The sequence below is a fragment of the Bipolaris oryzae genome, assembly GCF_000523455.1.
Source record: "Bipolaris oryzae ATCC 44560 unplaced genomic scaffold scaffold_156, whole genome shotgun sequence".
Lineage (NCBI taxonomy): Eukaryota > Fungi > Ascomycota > Dothideomycetes > Pleosporales > Pleosporaceae > Bipolaris > Bipolaris oryzae.
The window spans coordinates 39,931-65,480 of record NW_006911432.1 but is presented as its reverse complement, the minus strand read 5'-3'; the positions used below and the strand labels follow the sequence as shown (position 1 = coordinate 65,480).

The following is a 25,550-nucleotide window of genomic DNA, read 5'->3' as shown; positions in this document are numbered from 1 at the left end:
TCCGGGGTCGAGATTGCCATCTCTCCCACGCGTCCAGATCGCAAACTCCTGGGCATCCTAACTTATACACTCGCTCCCTAACTTATACCCGTTCTATGTCTTACTAACTACACTCGCTTGCACAATCGGCTTCCGGTCTAGATTTTTACACTCGCTTGCAGAATTGGCTTCCGGTATCTACACTTCGCGCCCTTTCTCACAGCAGGGGGGTCAGCCTCGCTTAGCGGGAGCTATACTTCATACGCTTTAGATCAACTTAAGCCGCCTAGCTCCTGCTAGTATCTGTAATACAATACGCCTCTATCGCAGAAGCTCACAACCCTGTGGCCGGTACGGGTCGGCTGTTCTCCCTGCTAGCGTCGCTGGAGAAGTTCCTCAGTTTAACGATGTTAAAGGGGCAGATCTTCAACGCCAACTTCGTAGTTCTAGAGTTCTAGAAATAGCCATGTTACTACTACTGTGGTAAAACGGGCCTCCACCTCAGGATCGTTTTTTCTAATTATCTCTATCAGTTCTTACCCAATTAGGAAGTTTAGTAGCTCATTTGATAGCCCTAAGCTAGAACTTCATTTTCGCCTAATATAGTAACAGACTAACTCTGATAGGTAAGAAGATCCTTCTTGCTGTTGCTTGTAACACAGCCTTACGATCACGTGTAAACAGAAGCACAGTAGATATGTAGTAGACATACTTCTAGTAGACCTAGTAGACTTGACAGACGTGGTAGCTGTAACATGAGATTCAAATTTCCTTATATTATACGCATGTCCTCATTGTCGTATGTTGCGCCACCACAATCTCAAGCCAGGTAGTCACAAAGAAAAGAACAACCATTTCACGCTGGAACATCCATATTAATCCTGTTTGTCGTCTAGACAGTCCTCAATGCGCTTCCTGAATCTTATTGTTGTCTCGTTGGCGGCTTTGCAGCCATTTCGTCCCAGATGGCGGGGCTTTGACCAACCAATCGGTGTCTTGCTAATTCAGCAATCCGATGCATAGCATCAAGATCGAGCACTGGCACAGCCGTATTGTTCAGTGTGCTCATGGCTGTCAATGCAGGAGAGCTTACGGCCGTATTGCTTGGTGTTTGTATGATAAGACTGCTGTATGTGGTCATTGCGCGTAAGCTTGTGTGTCCTTGGGTAAGTAAGTTGTCCTGGGTGCAGTTGTAGTCGCAGCTGTAGTCGCAACCGTAGTCGTAGCTGTTGTGATCCTGGGTCGTACCCACACTACTATAACCCATCATTGGCACCACCAGATACGCCTGATCCGTTTCAGCTCCGTCAGCAACACCATCGCCGCCACCGAACCGGTTGTTTTCTGCTGGCAGACGCGCACAGAGTGTGCTATGCTTGTCCGACAGCTGTAGCAAAGGGAGTGGAAATGGCTGCATAGGCGCTGGCTGAGATATGCTTTTGGTTTCTGCTGCTACAACACGGACACACAGCTCTGGAGAGTTCACAAGATCCTTCTACAGTCAGTATCAGGCTCAGTAGGGCAGTAATGATAGAACACGCGCTTTGCGATAGTTTGTGACATACTCACCTTGCCCGTGCTCGCCTTATCCTTGCTCACGTCAGCAATGATTTCGAGCTTTTCCCGCACCTTGGTCTTCTTCTTCGCTGCACTATAGAGTATGTAAGCAGTCCTAGTGAGTCGCTATAAGCAGGTTTTAGTAATGAACCCCCGGTGTCTTTCACGAGCGACAGCATAGCAAGCTGCTTGGGATCAGCGAGCAGTGCAACTAGATCATGTTTGTACATATTTAAGACACGACTTGAGATGCATTGTTTGAAGAAGTCGGCATACCCAAGTTGAGTACATAGTGCTAGCTCTTGTCAGCAATGCCACGAATTAACTTTCTCTTCCATACTCCGGCTAATCAAACAGAGATATCTATGGAGTCTAAGCCTCTTCTAAGCAAGCGTGTACTGAGAAAATTGATGACCTATGCGAGATGACAATTAAGCCGCGTGTGGAAAGCGGAAGCTCTAAGTGTGTGAGAGTGTAACGATAACGACGACGCCTTGGGATACACTTTCATGCAGTTGCAGCTTCCGGTNTCTGTAAGCAGGCGACCTCTGATCCCACGCTAAGCCTCTGTCGCTTAATGATAATCTTGCCCAAATAGTAGTTTCTATCAGCGAAGCGTCTTCTTTCGAAGTTTCAGACCAATCAACGCATCATATCTATATGGTTTAACTATTTTCAGACTAGCGTATACCAGGCGGGTCCGTGTCCTGCGTGGGATGACAATTGAGCCGCGTGCGCAAAGCGGAAGCTGCAAGTGCATGAGAGTGTACGCGCAGGAGGAGCAGCATTGGTGGAGTGTCTCACGAGACGAGAAAATGTTGGCATTGTTCCGATCGAGGTAACTGAACATTAGTTCTTCAGGAAGAGCAGGGGAAGGGGCATTCTCGAAATTCACATCAAGCAGGAGGAGCCAAAGCCAGGGCGTGGCCGAGACTGCGCCTATTAGATTTGTATTCGCTGTAGCGCAGGTCTAGCAGTATACAGAGTAGTCGTGTGTTGAGTACTATGCGCTGAACGCTAACACCGCAGATAGCTGCAAACCTGCACCATATACACAAGGCTGGGGGCCGCAGATCGCAGGCTACAGTACTGTCTTGCTCAACCCTGGCCCTAGCGCTAGCGGGACGGCCTTGTTATCGAACACGCGAGTGCTGGCGCCCTTCCCAGCCATCGCATCGTAGCCGGCGGCAAACGGACTCGTGCCTCGAAACGCTTCAAACCTAGTCTCGTCTCTGCCCAGCTGTTCGCACTCGAACGTGCCAACACCCCACAGATCAGGCGGCGATATATCTGGCAGAAGATCCGCATAGCTCATCATAGCAGTATGTGCTGCATCATTCTCGTGCGAGCTGATTTGCAACGGCGACGAAGCTGGCAGGATCTGATCCTCCTGCAAGCGCAGAGCCTGCTTCGAGAAAGCCTGCTCATCTGCTTCTTTCCGCTTGTGACCTCCGCCGGCCAGGCGGCTCACTTTCCTACCTAGCACATAGTCAGCAAGCAAGAGAGTTGGTTGTTACACAGTACTCCTTATGATGATTGCGCTGGGCGACACGGTTCTGCATCCTGCGCCGTATGATCCGATTTTGAACCTGAGTCCAGTCGTCTGCCGGGGGCAACAAGAGTAGAGGACGGCGCGCCATGGTGTGTAACTTGAAGCACATTGCGCATGCTGAATATCAAGTAGACTATAACGCAGCTGGTCTTGGATAGAAGAGGCGAGGTGGCTGCATCCGGGCAAGCCGCTTAGAACCGTTGTGTGCCTGTTATAAACCACCTGGGATCCTTCTAGGAAAGCTGCACACCAACTTTACGGCGCTGCTTGCAGCCTAGGTACTAGGCGTCACGAGTGGCCAGCCTTGGCTCTGGTAAAGCGTGCTGCAACCAGCGATCCCAAGACAAGTACACCAGGTGGCACCCCGGAGTGATTCGTCTTTTGTTGTTGAAGTGGTGTGTCATATTCTGGATGTTGGCCGCGCGGCAACCGGGCGGGTGACTGGAACCCTATCTCTCTATATTTTTCTATAGCAGTACTGTAGCGGCGTACATAGCTAGCATAAGCGGCCTCAAACGAAGGTCTGGTAAATATCTGAATGTTATTGCCAGTCCAAATGACTGTGTAATTGTGGCAAAGTAGGGTTAAATGCGGGGTAATCTTACATTGAATCGCCGGGCCAGACTGTGACAGCAATCAGACCGGCTTTTGTCGGAATATCACGGTAAAGTTTAAATGAGCCAACTTATCACGCCATTACGAGGGAGCATTGACGGATGCGATGCAAGAAACTGCGACACGGTATAGCATGAGCGCGTGTATTCGTTACTTTTCAATGGGAGGGTTGGGAGTGTTTTTAACCAACTTCAGGTTGCTGCGCCACCGCTATTAGGTATAATTGCACCTGGTCTGAGCATTATTGCTCCATCGTTCTCTCTTGTACGATACGTACATAATTCATGTTAGCATAACAGTGATGACGTCCATTTGTCCGCTGTGTGGTCGCTCTTTCCGCAACTCCGCCGCTCTACAACAACACAAACGCGACTCACCTGCCCACACAATGTCCTTCAGCTGTAAAGATTGCAATCAGTCATTCGGTAGCGAGGAAGCTCTTGCGCAGCACCTACGAGACTCACCTGCCCACACAAAGTCCTTCAACTGCAAAGATTGTAATCGGTTGTTTGGTAGCGAGGAAGCTCTTACACAACATCTGCGAGACTCACCTGTCCATGCAAAATCCTTCAAAGACATGAACGCTCTGCGCTCCCAACCGAGTGAGAACATAACCAGAATTGGAGCACTGAAGCCTCAATCGGCCTTCTCAGACATATCGTTCGGTTCTCAGTCAGTTCCTGCTCGAAGTCCAGCGACGGCTGAACACGAGCTCCCGACTCCTAGCAATGCAAATTACGGTTCTTCTAGTACCATATCATCTAGGGCCCCTATAGTTCATTGGAGCGAATACGATTTGGATGCCACAGGCTTTCTCATATCGAACGATAGTGAAGTCGATGACACTGAAGACTACCAAACCAATGAGTGGACTACCCAGATTCGGCACGCACCTTTGGTGAGCGCAAATTTTATCCTCCGGGACACCCAACATGTTCTCCCACAATATGGGCTCATGGGGCTGCATGATGAAGCAAATGATACCAGATCTAAGATCTTCCTAAATACAAACATCCCGTTTTCTATATTCCTTTGCGGTGTCCAGGGAAGCGGCAAGTCTCATACGACGTCTTGCATTCTTGAGAATTCTCTGATACACTCCAAATATCTCGGAAAGCTCGAAAACCCGCTCTCTGCACTAGTCTTCAGCTATGGTCACTTTAATGGTGATGGCGTCGGATTCAGCATCAGCGAAGCCGCTTTCTTGGCTTTTCCCGAAGCCGGAGTACCTGGTGCAGCCCATGTCAAAAAAGTGCACGTCTTGGTTTCGCCATCAAACTATGTGCGGATATCAAAGCTTTATCTACGACTTCCTAATGTTTCGGTCACGCCGTTCAAAATAAAGCCCCAGAACCTCGACATTGCTACCATGTTTACATTGATGAACGTTAATGAGTCAGAAGAAGTGCCTCTCTATATGGCCCAGGTCACGCAGATACTTCGGAATATGTCAACAGTAGGCGGACCGTTTGATTACGAAACATTCAAGTCACATCTGAAAAAGCAGACGTTTAACCCTACGCAAACCAACATGTTGCAGATGCGTCTAGGCTTACTCGAGTCGTTCTTAGACTTGACAAACACCTTCTCTGCAACACAATTTCTGCCGGGTGAAATAGTAATTATGGATATGTCCTGTCCCTTTGTTGATCCTAACACGGCATGTGTCCTCTTTGAGATTGGGCTTCAGCAATACCTACAGTCTAAAGGCACTAGCAAGATAATCGTTATAGACGAAGCCCACAAAGTATTAGATTAAATTATCCCTCAAAGCTTGTTCCCTTTATTAACTTTAACTAGTACATGCTGAAGACACCGGGAGCAAAGTCGCTGAACGAGACAATTCTTCAGACTATCCGCCTCCAGCGGCACTACGGTGCTAGAGTCATTGTCTCAACACAAGAGCCTACACTTTTGGCTGATCTAATTGCTCTTTGCTCCGTTACAATAATTCATCGCTTTTCGAGCCCAGAATGGTTCTCAGCTATCAGACGTCATATCCCTATTACAGAGGAGAATCGAGATGATCTTATGCGAAGAATCGAGAGTTTGAAGACGGGAAGGGCGATCATATACTCACCTAGCGCAGTTCTTGGTCTTGACGAGTATGGCAAGTTAATTATGGGTACAAGCAAAATGATCAACGTTCGGATCAGGAGGAGGCTCACGAGCGATGGAGGCCAATCTGTAGTAGCAGTCTAAGCCTGGACAACTGCGAATTTGTGTGCATCTAGTGTGGAAAATAAGCACCTTTCTCTCCATTCCCATTAAAATAGAGGCCTTCCTGATGCTATTTCTAATTGATCCAGGCTTGGAGCCCTGCTTGCGTGAAGATGTTGAGACTTCTAATAGTTATAGTGCAGGTTAAAGGCGATACAACGCAACCCAACGTCCGCTACTGTTCTGCTATTTGCGATTCATAATCTATTTATCTATTTGTTCCTGTTGGGTGGAACAAGGAGGCATTATCGCGATTGATTGGGCAATTTCCATATATCATAAGCCGAGCAGTATCTACGATAGCACAGAGGGTGTTCTCAGAAGTGCTTTTTACGCTTAATAGTGTGCTTGGTCAGTCGAATAAGAGGTGCATGACTTAATTCGTAAATATTAATGCTTTGAAAATTCCAGTAGGAAGAGGATATAATAATGTAGTATAAGTGACGATGCACTTGCAGTTTCTGCTTTCTACATGCCGCCCCATTATCCCACATCCACCTCTGACTCGCTAAGTATACAGCACCTGGGCGCGTAACGATTTATTTTGCATGAAAAGTCACCTAAATATTACAACATTCAAACCTCCTAACTTTAAGATAACATATCGCTACTTATAGCCTTATTCCTGACAACATGTTTACCTCTTTGTTGCCGGCTAAGCCTCTTATATAGTTCGAAAGTGTCTTCTCTCAATACGTGAACATACTACTCCTCCATCAATCCCAAATGCAATTTAGTGGTCTTCGTGCCCTCGCTATCGGTATAATTGTTCTCATGGCTAACGCCATATGCATGGTCAGGGTCTTACCTCGCCTTCTTCCAAGCCGCGAGTCCCCAGCAGACAACGCTGCTAATGCCCCAGACACCTCCCAAGATGATAGACACACCGTATCCCGACGTTGCTGCACTTGTAAGAGTTGCTAAGATAGAACTAGCTGCAGCGTTTCCAACACCAGCTTAGATACCTGCTGCAATGCTACCTGTTTATATGTTAGTCATGCGACGACTAAGAGTGAATATTCAAGTCCAGACCTGCAGCGATACCACCGGCCGTAAATCCAGCAAGCCCTAGGAAAGCAGGTGTACATGCCGCAAGAAGTACAGGAACGATCAGGGCAGCAATCTCCCAAGGATGTGATTTTATCCACACTACCGCCGCTTTCATCATGACAGTAATGCCCAAATTCTTAAGAGCTTCGATTGCTATACCCAACGCATCCTTGGCTTGCATTCTCGCAGCACGAATTACAATCGTGAGGTGAATAACAGCGGTATCGATGGTGCCTGAAAAAACAGGAGCATGTCTCATTGCATCAATTCCAGACACATTTCTGCGCGAACCTTTAAGCTGGCGACTGCTTGCCTCGAAAGAATGCGGCAGGTTCGAACCTGACACATGCGCGTTAGATGCTAGCCCCTCCTCCATTCTCGAGTGTTGTAATTACTTTCCAATATAGAGCTGAGGCCTTGTTACGACCGTAGAGATGCTATTGTGTTGCTATTTCTTGCTGCATCAATACTAACTGATATAATCTCACCTTATGCTAGAGGAGATAAGTGTCACTCTTGATAAGTTCGCTTAATGCCTTTTCTTTACGTACATACGTCTTTAGCTATTGCAGGCAAGTTAAGTGTTAGGTTTATCTGTGTAGTAGCTAACGGGGATAAAATGATGTCTGATTATTATAGCTTAACGGCTGTGAAATACGGGGTTCGTGTCACCTTATGCGTCATCCCTTCTCTTGCCACCGATGCTTTGATAGGTAGTAGCCATCTGGAATTGATCTAACGTACTAGGCATAGCTTCCGCTAAGCGAGACTGACTCTGTAGCGATAAAGGGCTCCAAGTGTAGACACCGGAAGCCGATTCTGCAAGCGAGTGTATAGAGATATATATATATATATATATAGTTATATATAAAGAACTTCTATCGACTAAGCGTTCTGGTATAGGAAATGCACGTGACGTTATCACGTGACTTGTCTCCGGCTGAGCCCCTTGCACTAAACCGACCCTAAATGTGATGGTAATACCGAAACCTGTCCAATCAGCAGGCAGAGATAGCATGCGCACCACTCGGACGCTGGACATTGTACTAATTACCAGGACGCCACTTTCATCATGCACGGGATTGAGATGAGGTTGGCTGGGTGTACACTACTTGGTGGTGTTGGGGGTTGATTGGTGCATGTCGCGAAGAGATTGCACAATGAGCATGAATGTCCGAGGAGGCGAGCGGATGCGAATGGAACTATCACATGGGGGAGAGGATGATAACGTTTCAAGATAGTTTGAGCGGCCGAGGAAGGGAGAGTGTGTATGGTGTTGGGGAAGGTTGCCGGCTTGGAGGAGCAAGCGGCGCATGTAACGACGCACAGGTCATGAAGCAGGAAAAGGGTCGTGTCAAGTATGTAGGTAGGTAGGTGAGTAGGTAGGTAGGTGAGTAGGTAGGTAGGAAGTGCCTTCTGGCTGGCTGGCTGGCTTGGGTTACAGGAGATTTGTGATGAACTGACGCACCGTGACTCGAGAGGGTTGTTGGACAGGCGATGGCAAGAGACAAAGTAAATATGTACGGAACATGGATGGGGAGGGCGTGGGCCAATGGCAGAGGGGGCAGGGGTGGGACGGAAAACAGGCTTTTTGAGCCATGGCCCAATCAGCGCGGATGCTGGGGGGTGGACTGGAGGGCTCTAGTCGAAGAAGAAGGGTGAGCGGGAGCGCCATGCATCTGGCAGCGGTGCACGTGGCCAGTCACGGCGACGAGGGGTTTTGCCGGCGAGAGGCCTAGAGGCGATTGTCTTGGAGAGACAATGGTTGCTTTTGGCTCGGGCGTGGGCCGGCATGCCGAGGGCAGCTTGGGGCGTGGGTGATTGGTGGCTAGAGCCGATGGATGGATGGATAGACGGATGCTGCGTCTGCTGCCTGCTGCCTGCTGCCTGCTGCCTGCTGCCTGACCTAAAAGATGACATGGGTTTCCGACGCCGAAGGATAAGGTTGGGCACAGCAGCAAGCAGCAGCAACAAGCAGCACCGAACAGGCCCCCCCCCCCTAAAGAAGAGGCCGCTCAGCCGTGGTTCGCAGGCGGCAGAGGCATACTTACTTGGTTACTTGCGCAGCAGGGCGCGAGGGCCTAAGGCGACGGCCATTGGCGAACAGCAGTTCCGTGGATCTCAGCACTGGGTCCTGAGGCCGATCTCGCAGTGGGCGCCCCTCGCAGCCGTGATTCGCTCGAGGCCCGGTACTTGGTGCGCCAAACAGCCGGGCGTGGTGGGCATGGTACAAGTATGGTGGGCATGGTATGGCGAGCATGGTGGGCTTGGTCGCCAGCGCGGCCACGGCTGGGGCAGGCACCAGAAGCCACCAGGAGCCACAACCACAAAGGCGGGCTGCGGCATTGCACTAATGCTCACTCGCTGCCACTGCCATGGTCCCAGTCGTCCCAGTCCTTTTTCCTGCCTGTCCTGTCCTGTGCCTTTGTGCCCGCTGCCCGGACTGCGACGAGGGCCCGCCAGCCTGTGAGCGCCCGCCTGGCCGCTCTGTGGAGCCTGCTCCCAAATCCGCGACATGCCGCACACAGAGTCTACCCTACCCACCCAGTAACCAAGTAAGTACGTATGCGTAGGCTAAAGCTGCGCCCCGGCCTAGACCCAACGTTGCTCACACGCCCGTCCCGGCTGCACCAGACGAGACGACACACACACATATACATACACACACACACACACATGCACACACACACGGCTTGACGACACGGCCGACTCGTCCGCTGCGTCGTGGGTGGCGTCTGTCGCTTCGACAGAGAGGCGAGGGCGAGGGCGAGGGCGAGGGCGAGGGCGAGGGGCGGCAGAAGAAGAAGTGTGTACCTGTCGATGAGTGCGATAGCGAATCCAGGACTCGCACACAGTATGTAATCAAACTAGCTCAGCATTGTGGCTCTCCCTTCCCACCCCCCTCCCTCCCCCAAAGCATGGTCCGCTCCCAACGCGCGCCGCCTCCGCTGGCTTGTCACCAAGCAGAAGCCAGTCGCACCCCCAACCGTTGTCTCTGCCTGCCTGTTCTGCCCTGCCCTGCCTTGCCTTGCCTTGCCTTGACTTGCTCTGTTCCCCTACTACCACCACCACCACCCCACCACCACCACAATCACGTCTTCATTCTCCAACACTATCCTCCCCACCACTGCCATCACCACTCCTTTTCCCACTCCTGCAAGGCTGCAATCCCTACCGTGCCAGCTCTTCTGCTGCGACGTCCACTAGCACCACGGCGATCGAGAAAAACAAGAGCAGGTGCAAGACAGCTGCGACTAGTTGGGCACCACCATTACTACCATCATCCTCCCCTCTACGGCTGCAGTGTGCCTGTAAGTGCGTATATCCTCTGACGACACCCGGCGCGGCTCCTGGCCCTGCCGCCCATTGGCTTAAGCGTCCCACCCCCCCAGGCCGCTTCGACAGCGCGGATCGCCCAGGCTCGCCGTCGCTCCCAGCTCGAGTCCGCGTCTGCGCCCAAAAAGCCCCTCTGCCTACCACCATCGCTGGCCTGAGTCGACGCCTGTTTTCTGCCCACCCTCCGCACACCACCACATCCTCGCTCTCTCGCATATCCCCTTCGTTTCTACCTGCGCATACGACCTCTCTCTCTCTCTCTCTTTCTCTCTCTCTCTCTCTCTCTCTTTGTCTCTGGCGCATGCTCATCCCGTCTCCCGCTGCCTGCCAGCGCTGCTCTCGGCTGCCCGTCGCACCCTTCTGGCCGCGTCCTTTGTCCCTGCGACTCCCGCCCCGACAGCGTCACCACGCACGATACCATGGCCACCAGACCTAGCCCCAGCAGCACAAGTCCTTCGGTCCTGTCCAACAGCCCCTTTCCCCACGGCTCCCACACCAGCTCTACCTCGTCGTCGCCGCCAAAGCTCTTTGCCTCGCACAACACCATGACTGCCGACGCCTTTGCACCCCACGCCTATCCCGCCCCCGGCGCAATCGGAGAGCGCAGGCCTCTGGATAAAGGCTCCGTCATCAGCCCTCGCCACAGCATTATTTTGCGCAAGCTGCCCAGCAACAGTGACCGTGAGGCAGTGCGCAACATTCTGCTCTTTGCCAAAGACCTCATTGACTGCGAGGTCCTCTCACAGCCCAGGCACACAGACGACAAGGGTTTCGCCTGTGCCGTTGCCCATTTCCAGACGTACGAGGGCGCAAAGGAAGCCCGCGATCTACTAAACGGCAAGCGCAATGCCACCAACGATGCCACACTGGTCGTCGAGTTGATGCACGAGGCACCGTCCGGCACCGTCGGGTCGCGTCGCAACACCCTCGACAGCATACCTGCGCGCCAGGCCTCCGTAGTAAGCTCAATGTCCACCTCGACTGCCAATGGACGACAGTCATCGCGATACAACGGCACCTTCCAGAACATGGAGAAGATGTCCCCACCCAACGGGACCCCAGGTCTTGGCAACGGAGAATTCCCGGTCAACAACCTCTTCTCGCCGACATCTCCCGTCAACACGTCTTTTGCGAGCCGCAATCTGGGCAAGTCTGTCATCAACGACGAGGCGGACGATGACGATGGGCTGCTGAACGAGTCGATTGGATATGCCACTGGTGGCCCCCAGGCTCAGTCAAGCATGCAGCGCCGCGCCACAAACCCAAACTCTTCCACCATCCCCGTCCAGCGTTTTGGAAGTCTTTCTCTCAACACCAACGGTGCTTCTGGAGTCAAATCTCCACCCATGTCAACCTATGCATCCCCTCGTTCCGGTTCCAACATGCAGTCACCAGTTCCCACCATGTCTACCATGTCTGCCATGTCTCCGCATAGTATTCCATCTGCTTTGAGCAGTGGACCTAGCACCGGCTACCAGCAGTATTCTCAGCACTTTGCAAGGCCTACGTATCCTCCCGTGAATCCAGCCGACCAGAACCCACCGTGCAACACTCTTTACGTGGGCAATCTCCCAATGGATACTTCCGAGGACGAGCTCAAAGCCGTCTTCTCAAAGCAGCGTGGATACAAGCGCCTCTGTTTCCGGACCAAGCAGAACGGTCCCATGTGCTTCGTCGAATTCGAAGACACGTCTTTTGCTACCAAGGCTCTCAACGAGCTCTATGGATACATGCTCCACAACAGTGTCAAGGGCGGTATCCGCCTAAGCTTTTCCAAGAATCCCTTGGGTGTGCGCAGTGGCCAGAACTCTGGCCTGGGTCCACAGTCTGCCATCACCCCAACTACCCCTCTTTCAGCTTTTGGCAACGGCGTCGCTGCCCCTCCTGGTTTCTCAACCGCTACTGGCCCACCGCCTGGCTTGTCAGCACCTCCCGGCCTATCCGCGGCAAGCCACGCCAATGGTAGCTCTCCCTTTGGCATGTACGCCAACGGGGGATTCGGCATGGGTCCCAACGACATGGCCGCCTCTATGCGTCAACCACTAGCGTCCAGCGGCACTGGCAACGGCTTTGGAGGCTACTCCTCATTCATGATGGGGCGCTAAGGCGCACCCATACTAATCTGCTATGCCATTACGAGTGATGATCACGGAGTTGACGGCGCATTCATCACAGAGCATTTGCAAATTTTGCTTCGTCTATTGTTGACACTATTTTCAGTCATTTCGGTCATGGCAAGGTGTTGAGTGTCTGGGTTATATTTGGCTTCATTAAACTACGGGCATGGGTACTGGCGCGGAATCTCCTGGGCTATCATGCCCGTTGGACGTGGACCTCTTTCCAGCATACAGCGATGATTCCCCCTTGTGCGATTGCTCATTCGGTTTCCCCCATGGAGTTTGGACAGAGTTTCCCATTTATTTGCTGATCTTTTTCTTTTTATTCCCTCCCCATGCACGGTCCTAGGGCTTGCATTTATCCAGAGTATTTCTTCTGTCATTTTCGCAGGAAAGCCGCATTGCATGGACATTCCCATGTTCATGCTATGGGCGTATTTTTGGGTTCTTTTTTTTCCCCCATGTTGTTTCTCTCTTCTTCATTTGCAGCACATTTGTTACTGGCACTCATTGTTCGGCGCGACCAAGTTCTAATGGGCATTGGCTTTCCATGGGGGGCAACTAGCAGAACATGCAGATGCCGGTGTCTTTGCATGGAGAGCACTTGGATTAGGTTACGATTGTTTTTTTTTTTTGTTTTTTAGGGGCTCATTTACACGATAGATGCGCATGCAGCGCTACGATATGTCTGGGCTGGACACTATCCTGTCTTTACAGCGTATTGATTCGTTGGCATTCACGTTTCGTTCATGTTCCCCTCGCAGTGGCTTTTGCTCTGTATGCAACGGCCTTGTTTTACTCAATACCCTTTTAAATGCAAATGTGGAGTTTAGGGATGGAATCTAAAGTGCATCTAGCAGGACCTCATTGACCATGGTGATGCTATGCTTTCTTTTGTTGTTTCATGTGTGACTGGGTACATTCCATGAAGTCGTTCCAGCTGAAGAATTTGCAAACTCAAATCCTATGAATTGGCGCAATTCGTGGTATGCCGTGCAATTTTATTTCTGCTGTAGTGTAGAGGCGCAAAGGCTACGCTGTGTATGGATGCCAAGACGCTAGCCACAAATTCCGACTTGCTCAGAATTTCCTGCAAGCTAATCATCACTTCACACTCTGCTGCATCACTGCCTATTATACCCATCCGCCTCTTCCCTTCTTCTTCCCCTCTTGTAATTCTACTCGTCCACGCCAATGCGGTAGCACCTGCCCTATCCAACATGCCTCCTCGGTTACAAGCTTCAAAATTTTCAGTACCAGCTGTCCCGCAAATTTCCTCGTACTCAGTCGCTAGGCCACATACCTCATCGTTACCAGTACGGTCGTCGCGGCAATTTTCACAGACACCATGTGCCCAAGTGACATTACGGCGGAGGAAATTCTATGAGTGGCTCAATGGGCCTGGCCGACAGCTGAAGGAACCCATACCCGACTCAACAAACTACCTAGGAGCCTACGACAAGTTTGGCAACCTGGTACGTGCGGGTCCAGGATGGCGAAAGGATGGCGCTGCGAAAGCCGCTACTGCGACCAAGACGGACACATCCAATGCCGAATCTCAGGCAGACAAGCCGGCAGAGGAGAAGACGCCTGAAGCACAGGAGAATCTGGACGAGCTGGAAGCAGCGATACGGTCCAGTGATGCTGAAAACAAGGAGACGAGCAAGAAAGGCGAAGAGGCGGATGATGGCAAGCTTCCCCCAGAAACGGCGGAAGACTTACGACCATTTCCCCTCAACCAGTATTTTCGCAGCCAACCAGTCCTGAGTGAGGACTTGCGCGAAGCGATATACAAACGAGTGAAAAAGGAAGGTGCGACTGTGTCACTTGCCAGCGTCGAGTTCGGCGTCAGCAACGAGCGTGTCGGCGCCGTCGTGCGATTAAAGCAGATGGAGAAGGAGTGGGTAGCACAGGTATGTTACATTTTCTCTACACCCTCCCACGACATGATGAGCTTCTTAAAAAAATCGATTAGTCTTTAAGACACCCACATGGTTACAAAAATTAAGTCATGCTCTTGCTGAACGTCGTCATCACGTCTACTATACAAACCGCAACTCGCTTGACAACAACTGCTGACGCAATTTCAACAGGGGAAGAAGCTGGCATTACCCTACTCTAAAGCCGTCCTTTCCATGCTTCCTACAACACCATACATTGATCCCTCTTTGCCACAAAACAAAGGCAAGAGGCCAGTCACTCATGAACCTATTAATGACCTTGTTGTGCACCCTGCGACACGACAACAACTATTTGTGCCAGTTGCCGAGTCGCGCCGCTTTACACGTGTCGATGCTGGCAAGGCATTTGATAACAACCTCCTGCCTGCTGATGCGCGTATTCCCCACCCAGAACTGGTGCAGGCAGAGCGTGAACTCGAGGCAGGCCTTGGCTTCGAGGAGCGAAGGAAGCTTGCTGAAGAGCGCCTAGAAAAGCAACAAGAGCAGAAGAAGAGGGAGGAGAGAAAGAAGGAGGCCGAGCTCAAGGCCTTGAAGGTGGTGCCCCAACGAAGATGGGACTTTGTCATCCAAGACGTTAGTGTCGAGGCTGCGGGACGTGATGGAAGAGGAGCAGCGGCAGCCGGATGGCGGTATGGAGTACCACATCAGGACCGCAAGCGAGGTATACCCAAAATCCCTACGCGGGTAGAAGCATAGGTACATCGCATTGTAAAATCACATGATCAAAGCACGCGTCCACACAAGGATCGCACAAGGGAAGCAACCCAACACCATTACGCAGTCCATGACATGGGCTACCTTGATGTATAACATATTGTATGATCACGACTCTACATGCCTACAATATTGGGCGCATGAATGATTACGACATTCCCTACAAGAGCATGCATTGTGACATGGTGTACACGAACCAGGTCCATTGCTGGCTCTGCCATGTACAAGTGTCGACATGACCTTTCTTTTCTTCATCGGTACTGGACCTTCTGGCCACCCCGCTTCTCCATCTTGGCCTGTCTCTTGCTTGCCTGCGGCTGGGGCACACCTGCAGCATCCTGGAAGCCGCCTCTCATGCCAGAGTAAGTGCCCCAGGCAGCATAGGCACTGTAGGCGGGGATCACAGCCCACAGCCACCAAGCATAGTCGCCCATAATGGTAGCCAGAATGATGCAGCCATAGGTCCAGTAAACCACATCCCACATGTACTCGGTCAGGCCCTTGGCATCGAGGTCCTCGCCAGGTCGCTTCACGGCGCCATCGGCAGTGAGGGTGGGGCGAGAGAGACGCTCAAAGTAAAGCTGTATGAGGATCTGCGGGGCCGAGAGGAGCAGGTAGAGAAGCAGCGACTTGCGGGATAGAGAGGATCGGAAGATGAGGGCTCGGAACAGCCACCAGAAGCCATGGACAACTAGTGTGACGTAGAGGGTCTGGTTAAGGCGCTTGGTGTTGGAGGCGGCAAGCGTTTTGGTAGCTTTCTAGGCAAGGCATGAGCGATTGTCGAGGGGAGATGGGTTTCTTCGACGACGCATCTCGCGGCGGAGGACTGATGTGGCGTGCAAGACGTACCTGTGCCATGATGACGGCGAGTGCGGTGAAGCAGCAAAAAAACAGGATGCGGAACTGTGAAGGAGGATTGTGATGTGTATGGCCCGAGCGCCATAACAAGCGCGCGCAGCCTAGATCGCGACAAAGGCGAGCAACAAACGTCGCGAACATCGCCGCCGCCGTCTCTTCTCCCTACGCACTCGTCCAAACTATACCGATCTCTACTGCCGTTGGAGTTGTGTAAAACCCGTGTTTACCAATTCACTTTGTCGAACACGCCGCCAGCATCACTCCGAACAGCCACCGAGACACTCAAACGACCTTTACCACAACACGCCTTCCCTACAACAACCCCCCCGGGGCCCACGCCCTCACCAAGTCTTACCGCTACCTCCGCTCTTCCCATGACCACTCGTACTATGAGCCCTCCAGCCTAGATCCTCGCCTTGTCGTCAGGAAAGCATGTCACCCCCGCCAGGCGTCAATGCCCAGCTGCGCCAGCTCATACACTACCATCTCGACAACGGCTTTGTTGAAAACGCCCTGTTCCTCGCTGGCCGTTTACAAGCACTCGAACCCCGCAATCCAGATGCAGCGCACCTGCTTGCCCTCTGCAACCTTCGCCTCGGTAGATACAAGGCCGCCTTTGACGATGCGCGCACCAAGGGAATGCACACGCAGCATCTGGGATGCGCTTACGTATTCGCCCACGCCTGTCTCGCCCTAGGCCGCTGCGAGCAGGGTGGCCAGGCGTTGGAGAAGGTGCGCAGTTTATGGGCAGGGCGCAACCACTGGAGTAGGTGGTCCACACACAGGCCTTCTCGGGCCCAGTCCGCTAACAAAGAACCCAGATAAACACTCCGAGACTTCGCGACGACATGTTCCAGATGCAGCAGCCTGCTATTGCCTACTAGGAAAACTATACGCAGCACATGGGGATACAAGGAAAGCCATTGACTACTTTGTCGAAGCGCTCAAGATCAATTCCTTCATGTGGGATGCATTCACCGGCCTCTGCGATATTGGCGCCGTCGTCCGCCCACACAACATCTTTAAGATCACACCCGACATGCTTCCCTTCGCCCGAACACCTGAAATAGATCCCTTCAACACAAGGCAAGCCAACGACGGTGGACTCAATATGGGAGGATCAAATCTGCTTTCAAAGCTGAACGGTCGCGCTACGCAACCCAACTCGCACCACGAATTCGACACTCCAGTGGCAAATGGTCAGAATATGCATGATGAACATGTCATGATGGCTGAAACTGGTGGCCCTGTCATGTCACGGGCAGTCACTTCAAGGGTACGTACCAAGACGAATCCAGACGGCGATCAGACGGATATCCCGCGACCCGTATACCAGAACGGACATAAGAGGACCGTTTCTGGCCATTCATTACACCAAACGCAGAACGCACCTCCCCAGCCGCTGGACCCCACCGCGGCGCCACCACGGCGCAGTGTGAGGTTGTTAAACTCTATTACCCAGATCCGACCATCAAACCCCAGGCAAGGGATGGCATCAAGTAAAGAAATTGAATCGAAAGAGCGGCGTGAGTTGCGAAAAGCAAGAGCCGCGGCTCCTAAATCACGATCAGGGACTACATCGACTGTAGGAAGAGTTGTTAGTGGAAACAGGAAACCACATATCGAGACGTCTGAGCCATCGAAACCTGAGGTTAGGCCTCAAAACGGGGCGCCAGTAACTGTAGCTCCACCTCCGAGAATGGCTCAACCGGCCGACACATCACGGGAGCGGGAGGTTTTGAATTGGTTGCTGGACCTACTTCTCAAGATTGGTTCGGGTTATCGACATCTGAGTCGTTATGATGCGTCCAAGGCATTGGAAGCATTTACAGCCGTACCCAAGGCACAGCGTGAAACACCCTGGGTCCTTGCACAAATCGGTAAAGCATACTATGAGCGCACACACTATGCAGAAGCAGGAAGCACGTTCCGGAAAATCCGGGAAATGGCGCCTTCTTCATTAGAGCACATGGAGGTATATTCCAACACATTATGGCAACTGAAAGATGAGGTATCTTTGGGTCACCTTGCCCACACACTCATGGATCAAGACCGACTCTCTCCACAAGCATGGTGTGCACTCGGCAATGCTAGTTCTCTGGACCGGCAGCATGGCGATGCTGTAAAATGTTTCTCACGCGCTACACAGCTGGATCCAAAGTTCGCCTATGCTTACACACTACAAGGACACGAGCATGTGGCAAATGAAGAGTTTGACAAAGCCATGGCTGCTTACCGCAATGCTATCAGTGCAGACAACCGACACTACAATGGCTGGTATGGTCTGGGCAATGTGTATGAACGTCTGGGTAAATATGAAGTAGCCGAGAAGCACTATAGGGCAGCAGCAGAAATCAACCAGAACAACGCCATGATACTTGTTCGAATTGGTCTTGTAAGTTATTTTGCACACACACACACATATATATATATATATACTATCCACTTCAACCAACTAACAAAAAACCCCCCCTCAGGTTCTGGACCGTATGAAGAAAATCGAGCCCGCCCTTTTACAATTCGAAAACGCCATCAGGATCGACCCCCGCTCCGTCATGGCCCGCTTCCGCAAATCCCAAGTCCTGCTCAAACTCAACGCCCCGCAAGAAGCCCTCAAGGAACTCCTATACCTCAAAGACGCCGCACCCGACGACCCAAACATCCATTTCCTACTCGGAAGATGCTACAAGAAACTGCACGACCGCTCAAGTGCCATTCGCCACCTAACCATTGCCATGAATCTCGACCCCAAAAGCCACGGCGTCATCAAAGAAGTCATGGAGAGTATCGATCAAGAAGATGATGGGGGATGGAGTAGTGAAGACGAGCATTGATTTTAATACCTTCGTCTTCTTCTTTTTAAAAGAGAGAAAAACACTACTTTATATCTTTTATTCTTCTTTAACGAATTACCTTTTTCATGACTTTGGAACGGTGTGACGATACCTACATATGAACGAAAAAAAAAGTTATAGCAAAAATCTTTTTTTTGTTCCCTTTTATCCCCCCTCCTCCCTCCTTTACTTTCCTTCCTCGAAAGATAGAGAAAGAGAAGGAAAGAAGGAAAGAAATGCGGGGTCTGATGAGGCATATCTCTCGTCTTGTTTTCTTCGACGGGGGTGGGGTTTGTTTAACGCACAGCACGGCTTATGGTTTTAGTGCCTCTCCCTCTCTCTCCTTCAACCTTCACCTTCTCCCTCACCCCTCCTCCTCCAACCCTATGCAAAAACATCAACCCATCAATCCCTCCATTCTCGCATTCCACTCTGGCATTGTTTTCTTCTTCCTCTCTCTCTCTCTTGCATGTATCTACGTTTGTTTCTTTCCCTGTTCTTCACCAAAGCATTAGCATTGGCATTGGCATTAGCGTTGCGCTGGGGGGGGGGGGGGGGTTGGAGTTTTTTTTTCCTTCTCTCTCTCTCTCTCTCTCTCTCTCTTATTTCCTGCGGGAAAATACCACGGGGAGTGGAGTGGAGAGGGAAAGGCGTAGAATTCGTAAATCCTTTTTGTGTGTGTGTGTGTGTGTGGCGTTTTTTTTTTCATGTGATGATTGTGAAGAAGAAGAAGAAGAAGAAGAAGAGAGAAAATTTACTATTGCATGAGATTTTTTTGGAGGGGGGGGCTGGTTTGTGGTTCGCTTTGGTGAAGTTGAAATTGATGGGTGTATGTGTGTGTGGTATAGGCGCTTGGGATGAGAATTGTGTCTGTCTCTTGGTAAAGGGGGGTTAGGGGGTGTTGAATGAGATTTCAAAGAAATGCGTCTTGAGGAGTAATGAATGTTGATTTATATCCTCAAAGTGGCAGGAAGAGTAAATTTCTGAGGCGATTGCAATGGCATGAGATGTGCTTTTCTTCTTTTTTTCTCTTTCGCGCATTAATAGACATAATTGATAATGTATGATTCCAATTCTGATCTGAATGTATCAAATGTAGAAATTGGAAAAAAAAGTCCAGTCAAATCCCCCCAAAGAAAGAGAGAGACCACGTGTCCTCAAAAGTCTTTTCTATCAAATGGCAAAAACGAATTTTACGTTACACTATCAATTCACACTGATGACGAGGTTGGCGACCTTCATCATCTCATCCTCTACATCTTCTTCACCCAACAACCTCAAGCGTTGCAATGCCAGCAAACCACTTAGAAGCAGAAAACCTGATCCTCGAGTTTACTAACGGGTCTCGCCTTCTCGAATCCCAGACTTTCTGTCGCCTTCTTCATAGCAGCAACCATAGGCGGAGGACCGCAAATTAGAATCTTGACGTCCTTGGCTGGGGCTGGAAGCTTCTCCTTGATCATATCAGCGGTAACAAAGCCGACGCCTCCGGTCCAGCCTTCAGGCGGGTTGTTGAGCACATAGTGAACGCGGAACTTGGGGTCCTTTGCAGCGAGGGCATCGAGTTCGTCTTTGAGCAGGATATCCTCGGAGTTGACGTTGGCAAAGATGAGATCAACCTCGGTTTTGTCACCAGTCGGTCGTCCACGCATAATGGCCTTTGCGATTTGCAGCATTGGGGTGATTCCCGTGCCACCGGCAATCATGCCAAAGTGTCTGACCAAGTTGGGGGTGTATACCATGGCGCCCTTGGGGCCTCGGATCTTCATCTTATCGCCGATCTTGAGTTCGGTTACGTATTTGGAGATGTTGCCGGTAGGGTATGACTTGATGATGAGGTCGACATGGCCCTTGTCTTCGTCGGAGGTGATGGGGGTGTACGAGCGGACGACTTCCTTGGGCTGGCCGGGGATCGTGGCGGCGAGAGAAATGTGCTGGCCGATGGGGAGGCCGAGGATATCAGTTGGACGGGGCAGCTTGAAGCGGTAAATCGCCGTGTTATGCGAGATGACTTGCTTGTGCTCGAGTTCAAACTCCTGGAACTCGGTGGGCTTGAGCACTTTGCGGGGTGCTGGGTGGGTTTAGTTTCAAGTGTTTCTTTTGGTTGTGTTGGGATGCTCTTACCGCTACTGCTGCTGGAGTATACCAGGTAGCCACCCACAATGGCGACCAAGGCTACTGCAAACGGTAGGAGATCCATGACTGATACCATTGTCAACGCGCGTAGGAGCCGGCGTCTAAAGGCTTAAAAGAAGAAAAGGGAGGGGATGACAGCGGATGGGCTGGAACGATAGCCGAAAGATCGCATTCCGAAGACAGGCCCACTAAACACATGCCCCGCTTCCATTGGCTGCAATTGCGAGACTTGGCATGCTTAGCTCTTTCTCGGGGAATCGATGCGCGTTTCGGGAAACTCAACCCCCATCACGTGCTGACCGTATGATAATAAGTGGCCGGGGTCTGTTATCTGGATTCCTACACTACAATACACCAAGTTCATGTGACTAGCACAGCAGAGCCGCGGCTATCGCAGCAGCCAAGACAACCGTAATACTGGCCGTCATGGTGCCTGCAGCACCCGCAGCACCGCCCGACGGTTTTGAAGCTTCACCGTCCTCTACCGGGCTGCCAGTAGCATTGGATCCTTGGATCTTTGCCTGCGAATACAACAAGCCTTGCACGACCTCCATTGCACCGAACACCTCACCCAAGTTCCCATCGCTAGCAGTGTTATACTCCCACATGCTTTCTTGATTCACCCAACTCAGTGAGCATGAAACATCGCCCGTCCCTCCCTGACTCTTGCTACAATCCCTCGCTGCGCCTTCGGCCGACTTCTCCAACATCAAAGTCAGAGGATCCGTCAGAGCAGGTGCAGCAACTGCAGCGCGGGCATACGAACGAGCCGCAACGCCTTTGAAGGCCCGTTGATCCACGGAGCATTTGCCGTTGTTTTCGCAAGCGGTCTCTACGAGAACGTCGTTTTCAATGAAGCGAGATGTAGAATTTACAAATCCCTCGACTGCGTCGGCCCATTTTTGCTTACCATTCGTCTAACAAACGGATTAGTGGCTGTTCAAATACATGTATGAGAATGTGCTTACGATGTTGTATAGGACAGCCGCGCCCTCAGTGAAAAGCCCGTGGTTATAGGTAAATTGAATTCGGTTGAAATCAGTGCAATTCTTTTCTCCATCGGCACCGTCGTAAATATCGTAGTCATCCGTGATGAAGCCCTTTTCGTGTGTCCAGTCAAAGATCTTCTCGGCCCATTCAGCATAGGTGCCATTGCCAGTGAACCTCGCAAGGCGAGAGGCGAGGAGAAAGAAGTTTCCGTTCGAGGCCATCTGCTTATAGCTGGATCCCTCGTTGAAGATGAAGATCGCCATAGAAAGACCACCGTCACAAGATTCAGTGCTCCACCGCATGGTAAGGACGTCAAACACAGAGATGGCCGCATCTACCCATGTTCCATTTTCTGGTTTTGGGAATCCGAACTCCGCAGCACTCATCGCTGCCTGGCCCCATGCGCAATGGTCGTCGTTGCCCATAGAAGCCGTCTGATTCCGCGCCATGAAGGCGTAGTTGTTGCCTCGCTGCCATTGAATACCCTCCGAGACTAACGAGTCGTATTGCTTATCGCCAGTCAAACTTGAATATCCGATCAGCCCATCAAGCACGATACCAGCTTCCCACCAATAGTACTCCTCGGGGAAAACTCCAGGGATTCCAGATTCAGAAACACTTGCGTTGTAGTATTTTACGATGCCACCTGCCAGGCTCTTTGCAGCATCGACAATTGAATCTGCAAATGTTAGGGGTTGGTTCGGCATGTGAGAAAACGCGCCATGTTACCTCTACTGTTAATGTCCAATTCAATGGCTGCGACGTTGCCATAGAGGCACGAAAAGGCAAGCGATAGCACGGCTGTGCGTGCAAACATTGTGAAAAGCAGCAAGAACACGAAAACGAGTGACTGTGGTTACAGAAAGGCAAGAAATGAGGCCGCAAGGAACGAAGAAGCCGTGAGTTTAGTCTCCTGGTTATGGCAGAGGGCGGTTTGACATTCTTCTAGTGCTTTTCGCGTGGACCTGAGCCGTGGCGCTTGACGATACGACCAATGGTAGTTGTTCTGCCGTTAAATTGATGCAGCACGCCTTAATTCCAAAGGGGTGCCTGTTCTAGGCACCAAGGGGCTTGCCATCCGAGCTTCAGCGCCACATATTCTATTTTCTGCCTGAAAAAATCCTTTGAGATGCATGGCATTGGCTGTGCAGTTGGAAAATAGACACAGCCTCGTTACAGTCGTATCAGGTGGTTTTGCGATCAATCCCCATCTTTGCAACCAAAGCCTCGGCGATATCATGCGCGAATCCTTCGTCGTTGATTGCTCGGTCGTCTTCCACGATGTCAATTCCACTTCCTTGAAGACCGTTCTTAATAGCATCGAAGAGCGCAGCATCAGCTTCCGTATCTTCGAACGGCCCTCCTGGTGTTGCAATCATGCTGATTCCTCCTCTTGGGAGCCAAATCTGCACCGCCTGTGGAACCTTTGCACGCTTCTTCAGCTGACTCGCGATGAATCCGCCGACTTGTCTAGCTTCACTCTCTGACGTCCTCATCAGCGTCACAACTGGGTTATGCTCATATAGCTTGCGGTCCTTGTAGCGCTCCGGGACGGTACTCTTTGGGCCGAAATTCGTCATATCTGTAGCACCCACAGATACAACAGTTGGTATCCCAGCCTCTGCAGCAGCTTCCAGGCGATGTTCTCCTGCACTCATGACACCACCGGTAAGGTGATCGCATATCTCTGTCGTTGTAAGATCGAGCACTGCGTCGAGGCCTCCTTCTCGAACAAGTCGCTCCATGGCCTTCCCGCCGTGCCCTGTGGCATGGAACACATATGTTTCGATGTCGTAGTTGGCCTCCAAATGTCTTCGAATCGCATCTACAGCCGGAGTGGTGACACCAAACATCGTGATGCCTACACGCTTTTTCTGCAGCTGAGCTATATCCCTACCGTTTGATGCATATGCCCGAGACATACCAGCAATGGCGGCTCCAGCATTGCTAAGGACATTTCGAAGAACTTGGTTCAAGCCGGCCACATCAACAACGCTGTACATCATCGTGATATCCGTTTCTCCAACAATCGGGCCAGTGTCGCCGCTCGCTACGGTTGAAACAATCAGCTTCGGAAAGCCGATAGGTAGGGCGTTTCTCATAACTTCTGCAGCGAGCGATGTACCACCCGAGCCACCTGCATTGATCAAGCCATGAATCTTTCCTTCCCCATAAAGCTTCTTGACGGCCTTTGTAGCGCAGCCCGCCATGATCTTGATGACCTCGCCTCGCGGGAGGTCGCCGACCTTTTTCCCATCTCCAAAATCATCAAGTAGCTTCTGTTGGGTAATGCCGATGGCTCCATGTTCGATGGGGTTGCGGCCCACATCAATAAGAACTACACTGGCATCATTCTGCTGAATGCTATCACGCAGAAAAAGCAACTCTTCCAGTTTCGTATCACAGGTACCGATGAGTGCAACGCAAGGTGAAGGAGACATGGCGATAGATATAGATAAAGGATAGGTGTGGTAAACTCAACTCCACGGGAACACCAGTGGGTCCCAAGTAAGTCATCCTCATGTAATGTATGCATGCAATCCCCGCGCCAGAAATGACGTCATCACATACTACGTACACTTCCTCAATCGTCCTTAGAACCGACGTGATCGCCGCAATCGTCTTCAAAATCACGGGCATCGTCTAATCTCCCGCAATTTCGATTATTTGGAACATATCAGCTATGTCTCCACCAAACGACCGCACATCTATCCTACAGAACCTCCGTTCTCAAATCAAAAATGGAAAAATCATCGTCGGCGCTGGTGCGGGTATCGGTCTCAGCGCCAAATTCATCGAAGCAGGTGGCGGTGATCTGATTATAATATACAACAGCGGGAGATACCGCATGGCGGGGCGCGGGTCGCTGGCTGGATTAATGCCGTACGGTAATGCGAATGATGTCGTGCTCGAGATGGTAAGTTCTACACACGCACCCGGATCTCAATTTTATCTTTCAAAGAAAAAGGTATATATATATTGGTGGCTGATAACTTCATAGGCCGGCGAAGTCCTCCCCATCGTCAAATCAACACCCGTGCTAGCAGGTGTCTGCGCCACAGACCCTTTCCGCGACATGTCGCGTTTCCTGAAGCAGCTCAAGGATCTCGGGTTCGCGGGGATCCAGAATTTCCCGACTGTAGGCTTGATTGATGGGACGTTTCGCCAGAATCTAGAGGAGACAGGTATGTCGTATGATGCTGAAGTCGAGGTTGTCAAGATGGCGCGGGAGATGGATCTTTTGACTACGCCGTATGTGTTTAACGTTGAGGAGGCGAAGAAGATGGCGAATGCGGGGGCGGATGTGCTAGTTGCGCATATGGGATTGACTACGTCGGGGAGTATTGGGGCGGCGACGGGGAAGAGTCTGGATGAGTGTGTGAAGTTGATTCAGGAGATTCGGGATGCGGCGACGGAGATCAAGGATGACGTTATTATTTTGTGTCATGGGGGTCCGATTGCGAAGCCAGAGGATGCAGAGTATGTTATTAGTCGGACGAAGGATGTGCATGGCTTCTATGGTGCGAGTTCCATGGAGAGATTACCTGTCGAGGAGGCTATTACCAACATCACGAAGACGTTCAAGGGAATCGATGCAAAACCGTAGGTGTAGAACTGCGGAATGAACAAA

The 25,550-nt window shown here is 51.2% G+C and overlaps 13 protein-coding genes across 13 annotated transcripts; 7 read left to right on the top strand and 6 right to left on the bottom strand.

Annotated features, from left to right (window-relative positions):
- Positions 1 to 901: 901 nt before the first annotated feature.
- Positions 902 to 3,176, bottom strand: COCMIDRAFT_29262 (uncharacterized protein; the record flags this gene model as incomplete). The annotated part of the gene is made up of 5 exons (XM_007693218.1): positions 902 to 1,471; positions 1,549 to 1,662; positions 2,228 to 2,506; positions 2,627 to 3,015; positions 3,056 to 3,176. The coding sequence occupies 5 exons, from the start codon at positions 3,174 to 3,176 to the stop codon at positions 902 to 904; spliced, it is 1,473 nt and encodes a 490-aa protein (XP_007691408.1).
- Positions 3,177 to 4,004: 828 nt separating this feature from the next.
- Positions 4,005 to 4,265, top strand: COCMIDRAFT_104496 (uncharacterized protein; the record flags this gene model as incomplete). Its single annotated transcript, XM_007693234.1, has 1 exon — positions 4,005 to 4,265. A coding segment is annotated over one exon (261 nt), but the record flags the coding sequence as incomplete, so codon positions are not given.
- A 15-nt stretch (positions 4,266 to 4,280) lies between these two features.
- Positions 4,281 to 5,905, top strand: COCMIDRAFT_104473 (uncharacterized protein; the record flags this gene model as incomplete). Its single annotated transcript, XM_007693233.1, has 2 exons — positions 4,281 to 5,450; positions 5,504 to 5,905. 2 exons carry the CDS (start codon positions 4,281 to 4,283, stop codon positions 5,903 to 5,905), a joined length of 1,572 nt encoding a protein of 523 aa, XP_007691423.1.
- Positions 5,906 to 6,727: 822 nt separating this feature from the next.
- Positions 6,728 to 7,349, bottom strand: COCMIDRAFT_29260 (uncharacterized protein; the record flags this gene model as incomplete). Its single annotated transcript, XM_007693217.1, has 3 exons — positions 6,728 to 6,843; positions 6,889 to 6,903; positions 6,956 to 7,349. 3 exons carry the CDS (start codon positions 7,347 to 7,349, stop codon positions 6,728 to 6,730), a joined length of 525 nt encoding a protein of 174 aa, XP_007691407.1.
- A 3,379-nt stretch (positions 7,350 to 10,728) lies between these two features.
- Positions 10,729 to 12,414, top strand: COCMIDRAFT_104456 (uncharacterized protein; the record flags this gene model as incomplete). Its single annotated transcript, XM_007693232.1, has 1 exon — positions 10,729 to 12,414. The coding sequence occupies one exon, from the start codon at positions 10,729 to 10,731 to the stop codon at positions 12,412 to 12,414; it is 1,686 nt and encodes a 561-aa protein (XP_007691422.1).
- A 178-nt stretch (positions 12,415 to 12,592) lies between these two features.
- Positions 12,593 to 13,240, top strand: COCMIDRAFT_39838 (uncharacterized protein; the record flags this gene model as incomplete). Its single annotated transcript, XM_007693219.1, has 3 exons — positions 12,593 to 12,692; positions 12,916 to 13,048; positions 13,090 to 13,240. 3 exons carry the CDS (start codon positions 12,593 to 12,595, stop codon positions 13,238 to 13,240), a joined length of 384 nt encoding a protein of 127 aa, XP_007691409.1.
- Positions 13,241 to 13,646: 406 nt separating this feature from the next.
- On the top strand, positions 13,647 to 15,083 carry COCMIDRAFT_29258 (uncharacterized protein; the record flags this gene model as incomplete). Its single annotated transcript, XM_007693216.1, has 2 exons — positions 13,647 to 14,339; positions 14,520 to 15,083. The coding sequence occupies 2 exons, from the start codon at positions 13,647 to 13,649 to the stop codon at positions 15,081 to 15,083; spliced, it is 1,257 nt and encodes a 418-aa protein (XP_007691406.1).
- A 269-nt stretch (positions 15,084 to 15,352) lies between these two features.
- On the bottom strand, positions 15,353 to 15,959 carry COCMIDRAFT_8304 (uncharacterized protein; the record flags this gene model as incomplete). Its single annotated transcript, XM_007693211.1, has 2 exons — positions 15,353 to 15,859; positions 15,951 to 15,959. 2 exons carry the CDS (start codon positions 15,957 to 15,959, stop codon positions 15,353 to 15,355), a joined length of 516 nt encoding a protein of 171 aa, XP_007691401.1.
- A 432-nt stretch (positions 15,960 to 16,391) lies between these two features.
- Positions 16,392 to 18,793, top strand: COCMIDRAFT_104467 (uncharacterized protein; the record flags this gene model as incomplete). The annotated part of the gene is made up of 3 exons (XM_007693231.1): positions 16,392 to 16,725; positions 16,781 to 18,354; positions 18,437 to 18,793. The coding sequence occupies 3 exons, from the start codon at positions 16,392 to 16,394 to the stop codon at positions 18,791 to 18,793; spliced, it is 2,265 nt and encodes a 754-aa protein (XP_007691421.1).
- A 1,304-nt stretch (positions 18,794 to 20,097) lies between these two features.
- On the bottom strand, positions 20,098 to 21,005 carry COCMIDRAFT_104507 (uncharacterized protein; the record flags this gene model as incomplete). The annotated part of the gene is made up of 2 exons (XM_007693230.1): positions 20,098 to 20,864; positions 20,918 to 21,005. 2 exons carry the CDS (start codon positions 21,003 to 21,005, stop codon positions 20,098 to 20,100), a joined length of 855 nt encoding a protein of 284 aa, XP_007691420.1.
- Positions 21,006 to 21,297: 292 nt separating this feature from the next.
- Positions 21,298 to 22,736, bottom strand: COCMIDRAFT_104464 (glycoside hydrolase family 76 protein; the record flags this gene model as incomplete). Its single annotated transcript, XM_007693229.1, has 3 exons — positions 21,298 to 21,846; positions 21,898 to 22,598; positions 22,649 to 22,736. The coding sequence occupies 3 exons, from the start codon at positions 22,734 to 22,736 to the stop codon at positions 21,298 to 21,300; spliced, it is 1,338 nt and encodes a 445-aa protein (XP_007691419.1).
- Positions 22,737 to 23,103: 367 nt separating this feature from the next.
- Positions 23,104 to 24,360, bottom strand: COCMIDRAFT_104475 (uncharacterized protein; the record flags this gene model as incomplete). The annotated part of the gene is made up of 1 exon (XM_007693228.1): positions 23,104 to 24,360. The coding sequence occupies one exon, from the start codon at positions 24,358 to 24,360 to the stop codon at positions 23,104 to 23,106; it is 1,257 nt and encodes a 418-aa protein (XP_007691418.1).
- Positions 24,361 to 24,602: 242 nt separating this feature from the next.
- Positions 24,603 to 25,526, top strand: COCMIDRAFT_104480 (uncharacterized protein; the record flags this gene model as incomplete). The annotated part of the gene is made up of 2 exons (XM_007693227.1): positions 24,603 to 24,836; positions 24,921 to 25,526. 2 exons carry the CDS (start codon positions 24,603 to 24,605, stop codon positions 25,524 to 25,526), a joined length of 840 nt encoding a protein of 279 aa, XP_007691417.1.
- Between the last annotated feature and the right edge of the window lie 24 nt (positions 25,527 to 25,550).